This window comes from Silurus aristotelis (assembly GCF_946808225.1).
Source record: "Silurus aristotelis genome assembly, chromosome: 21".
Lineage (NCBI taxonomy): Eukaryota > Metazoa > Chordata > Actinopteri > Siluriformes > Siluridae > Silurus > Silurus aristotelis.
Genome location: NC_139594.1, coordinates 5,832,631 through 5,837,791, shown reverse-complemented (window position 1 = coordinate 5,837,791; position 5,161 = coordinate 5,832,631). Strand labels below are relative to the sequence as shown.

Genomic DNA, 5,161 nt, shown 5'->3' with positions numbered 1-5,161 from the left:
CCCAACACTCCTACGAGATCGGCAGGCGTGCAGACTCGAGATTCGTGGTGAGAGACGCCTGCAGGTGGACTGCCTTGCTGAAACCCGATCTATAATACACACAGGCTTCTGATCGCTCACGTCTGGGCCTCCCCACACAGGAAAAGAGCCCCATTCCCCAGTCTCCTGCTGCATATATTTCAGGAGTTTTCAAATCACCCTTGCTGACCTGTGGCAATGCGAAGGAAGAAAAGACAGCAAAAGAAAAAGCCCAAAAAAAAGGCCCTTCAAGGAACACCATGTTTAATTAAAAATAATGTTTCTCAGAAATTCACTCAGTCGATGTTTCACAACTCAACATGTTTAATGACTCGCTGTAACGTGCCTGATCACGAATACTGGCAAAGGACTTACACAGCAGTTCAAAATCAAGATGTAAAACGAGCTCGGGTTTAATTGAAAAATTAGCCTTGGTAAAGAAAGGACTTCTGAAACTCGCAGCCTGAACTTTATTCTTTCTTGTATCTTTTGGCATGAATAACAGTTGAACATATATATTTTTTCCATGAGTTGTCTCATTGTCCAAAGATTAGCGGTTCATACTTGCTTCACCGTGAGACAGCTGCTCGGCCCGGTGTGGAAAAAAGGCCTTCCGGATCTCTCACTGTTTAGGTTTGTAGGTAATTGAACACGTTTTTGGTTTATGGACGTGAAGCAAGTGAAAATACGTGTTTTTTTCCCTCATGTTTCTAATAAAATTGTGACAGACAGGGCAATTATACTGAGCGCACATATTTTCTGGGAGTAACAAGATGTAGATGTACTAAAAGTTGTACAAATGTAGAATAAAAAAAAAACAAGAAAAAAACGTTCACTCCTTATCCAGTTAGCTACAGAAAACTTGCTGACTAGGTAAAAAGACGGACTGTTCCATCAGCCCCCGAGGAGAAGACCCAGGGTTGAGTAGGATGGAATGCCACATCGAGCACCCCCAGGTCATGTGCGATGGTATGACCTTTCAGAACTTTCACCGGGACAATGAGGGGATTCTGTAACAGGTCGCTGTGAAAAAGAACGAGAGTGCATGAGACTGGTTTAGAAAGTGGGAATAAGTGTTATCAAAAATGATGGAGGAGGTAAAATGGTGGTGAATGTTATAGTTACTAAAGTCTATATTAATGGAACTATGATTTACACTATAAGCATCCTCTGGCTGGTTACAAACACAGAGCCCGAATTGATGCCTTTGGACCATGCATGGACTATTTCTCCGACTCAAAGAGCCTTTCTAACCATACTGACTGGATCAAGAAGATGAAGGGAGAGGACACTCACTTGTAGACCATCCCGTGAGAGACCACAACACTGCCATCATCTGAACCCGAAGCGAACAGAGGGTAGTGCTTGTGGTAGGCTACGCTCCTCAGAGCCTTCTTATGATGCCTGATTAAAGACAAAGAAAACATTACCATAAGAGCTACAAGTATTGGTATTAGCAAAATGTTCCTCTTAGAGTTCCTTTGGACACCACAATCATCTCACCGGAGCACTTTATACGGCTTTGTAGACAGATCCAAGTCAAACCAAGCCAGTCGACAGTCGTAGCTCCCGCAGATCACATTGTCACCTGGCAAAATTAGAAACGAAGCAAACACATGGGTTGGAGTGATCTTGAGCGGCCTGCTATAGGGCTCTATATCCTTATTCAACACATTTGGGATCAACTGGAGTGCTGATTGCACGCGATGGCCTCCTCACCTCACCGACATCAGTACCTGACTTTACTAACACCTTTGTGGCTGAATGAGGACAGATCTCCACAAACACACTCCAGAATCTAGTGGAACATCTTCCCAGAAGAGTGGAGGATTTTATAATAGCAAACGGGGAGTAAATGTGCAATGGGATGATAACCACACGTTAAGGTGTTGACAAACTTTTATCCATATAGTATAAGATATCAGAACCACACCATTGCTAAATCAACAGGTTGTTAACTCAAGAAGTAATTTATACACAGAAGCTAATTTACATGCTAGAGACAGAAATCAATTTACAGATTGATTGATTTTTCTTTTCCATAGTTGGAAGATAGTTTGGTGTTTTGTCAACTGCTAACATCATTTTACTAAAAAACTGAGCTCTACATTTACGACATTTGGCAGACCACTGTCATCCAGCGTAACTAAAAACTGCCTTACTCAAAGGTCCAGCAATTGCATCATGTGGATTCCAAATTTTGAACCCCTCCAATCCAAAGCCTAACACCAACCGCTCAGCTATCACTTTACAAATCTGTGTACTCCTGAGAGATCCCGAACCCAGTGATGGACACTCACCTCCTGGGTGCACAGCCATGCTGGAGATCCACTTGCAGTTGGTCATGAGCTTCTTGGTGAGCTCCTGTTTGATGAGGTTGTAGATACGCACGTAGCGCTGTGTGGCCACAAAGAAGTAGGGCCGGATCGGATGGAAAGAGACGCACTGTACCATGCCCTTGTTCTTCCGGAAGGGGATCTGTGTGCGCCGTTTGCTCACCTGGTGGATCAGCACCTGCAGACTGCTGCCGTCGTCGGGCATAACGCAGGCCAGGTAGTCACCTTTGCTATGCCAAGTTACCTGTCTCACCACCTGAGAAGAAGGAGAGAGAGAGAGAGAGACAGAGGGAAAGATGGCTGTTATGACCAGCAGGTCAATGGTCAAAGTCATTCTGCGGTAACCTTAACAATGTTAATCCAATTATAACCTCAAAGACACTCCGAGACTAAATTTACGACTATTAATGCTGGCTTTACCAGCCTGCCAGCTGGTGAGCCGGCGTTTCTTTTTCCAGTAGTTTTAATTGGACACTGGAGGCGTCTTATATTTCTTTCCATTTCAGGAAAAAGACAACCACAACCTTGTGGCTTTTGCCAATAGTTAAAAGCCTCCTGGCTGCAGCGCATGTGAGGGACAGAACGCACCACAGAGGAAGAAAAAAAAAAAGAGAGACATCAAAATTTATATCATTTCAGCTTTACACAGATATCATACAGACACTGCTAGAAACTAGCAGCTGTCATTAAAACAAACCACATGATTAAACACAGTTCATGTTAACATTCTAGTGAAATGACTTCAAGTGTGCTTAAGTTATTTGTGCTTTCTTTTCTTTTTTTTACCTTGGGGTGTGTGAGAATGAGCCGCTGGCCCTGGTCGTGACCTTTGCCTTCAGCAACTGCCCACCGTACCGCCTGCTCCTTGGCCTCCTCAGGCTCCTCGTAGGACGAGAGGAGCTGATCGGTTGCACTGCAGATCAGTTTATCTCCAAGCCCAGGGTTTATCAGCACTACAGTCTCACCACTACATACACAGAAGAACAATCAATAAATCCAGGAGCTCTGAACTCCTGTATCTTATAGTTCGGATCATTTGTAAATCAACCTCCAGTATTACAAAGCAAAGACATTCCATTAGAATAGAAGTAGTATTTTAATGCCATGTCAGCATCTACGCTTTCTTCATCGCTTAAAACAGTCCCAAAAGGTACACAAGCTGCATTAATACAAACTGAAATCAAACCCAAAGAAGAAGAAAACAGCAGCTGAGATTATAGAACATGTTTTACCTTTACATATGACAGAAACTTTGGCATGCCGTTATAGTAGACACAATAAAAAGAAGTTTGAAGATGCCACAATGCCACAACATGTTGACATGCCATGGAAATAAATAGAGGACAAATACAGCTTCCAGGTGTGTGGCAAAAAAAAAAAAAAAAAAGATCACACAAATGATCCATTTGGAAAGATTTATTTTCTATTATAGCATTTTGAAACTAAATTTACATCTACATTTGTGCTCTTATCCAGAGCGACTTCTATTTATCCCATTCATACAAATGAGCAGCGATGGGGTTAAGGGATTTGCGCAGGGGCTCAGAGGTGGCAGCTTAGTGTGGCTGGGATTTGAACTCACGACCCTCAGATCAAAAGTCCAACGCCTTAACCACTAAGCTACCAGCTCCCCCAACTAGCTTCATGCTTTCAAATTAAAAAAACTGCAAGTCTGTGCTGTTCAGCCAAAGCCTCCTCACTGTCTTCATTTAATCGGACAAAATTGTTCATGTAATGAGCTGTTGAAGAAATTTCTAATAGAATTTTCTTATACAGCATGACAAGGAAATAATCGCAAGAAAATGATCAGTGGAATTGTACAGCCAGTGGTGGACAAAGTACACAATCCATTTAGAGATAAAGTAACGATACACTAAGTAAAATATGACTTCAGTAAAAGTAAGAACTTTCACTTGAGTAAAAGTACAGAAGTATTTGCCTTCAAATGTACTTAAGCATTTAAAGTTCTATGATTTATTATGGCTGTAATGCTCCTATTATAATTTTTTACTACAAGAGTCTTTGCTTAATCAACTCAGTTTATGTAAAAAAGAAAAAAAAAAAAAAAAGACTCTTACTCTTAGCACACCATATCAATGAGTCAGACACTGATATGTTAATTATTATGAGATCAAAACATTTTCAACTACTTAAAAAAATAAATTAAAAAATTCGCACAAATGAAGCCAAAGGTGTTGTGGCGAGTTCATTTTTATTCCTCTCACAATGTTCTGCTTGCTGTTGAATGACGCTGAACTGTATGTTCCTGCTAAGTAGATACCACCAAGCGCCCATCAAAGCAAGTTCAATTACATTTACAGTAATAAATCACATTCACCTTGTTACTGTCCACCACTTTTATACAGCGTAATAAAAAAACAGTGCTGTTAGTAATCTAAAGTCATACAGAGGGGTCACATGGGGTGGAAGTGGCACACATTTGGTAGCAAAAGCTGCTCTGTGGCTGAACTGAATAGAAAAGGGGAAATGGACTTACTAACTGACGGCGACCAGACACACGGCAGGATTGGGACTCCACGCCAAGCTCTTTACCGCCCCGCTCATCTCCATCGTCTTCAAGCAGCGTGCTGTACTCACTTCCCAGAAGCGCACTGTGCTGTCATCCGAACCTGGGGTAATAAAGTCAAAGTGCAAACATTTGATCTATTTCATGGTATAATCAAACAAATTTATGCATAGATGCTCGTGCAGATTGTGTTTGTGTGTGTGATTGGATATCTATATCACTCTCCTAAGCTATTGGTTGTGCTTTAAAAAAAAACAAAGGCTCTGGCAACCCGGCTAAG

At 41.8% G+C, this 5,161-nt stretch overlaps 1 protein-coding gene across 1 annotated transcript in view; it reads right to left on the bottom strand.

The window, feature by feature from the left end:
* Positions 1–324: 324 nt before the first annotated feature.
* bop1 (BOP1 ribosomal biogenesis factor) overlaps positions 325–5,161 on the bottom strand; it is a 59,417-nt gene continuing 54,580 nt past the window's right edge. Inside the window, exons 11-16 of the mRNA XM_083524422.1 lie at positions 4,852–4,984; positions 3,141–3,321; positions 2,319–2,610; positions 1,522–1,606; positions 1,315–1,422; positions 325–1,041 (exon numbers count right to left, since the gene is read on the bottom strand). Of these exons, the coding sequence (XP_083380548.1) occupies positions 888–1,041; positions 1,315–1,422; positions 1,522–1,606; positions 2,319–2,610; positions 3,141–3,321; positions 4,852–4,984 (953 nt within the window). The 3' untranslated portion in view covers positions 325–887. The remainder of the gene's footprint in view (positions 1,042–1,314; positions 1,423–1,521; positions 1,607–2,318; positions 2,611–3,140; positions 3,322–4,851; positions 4,985–5,161) is intronic.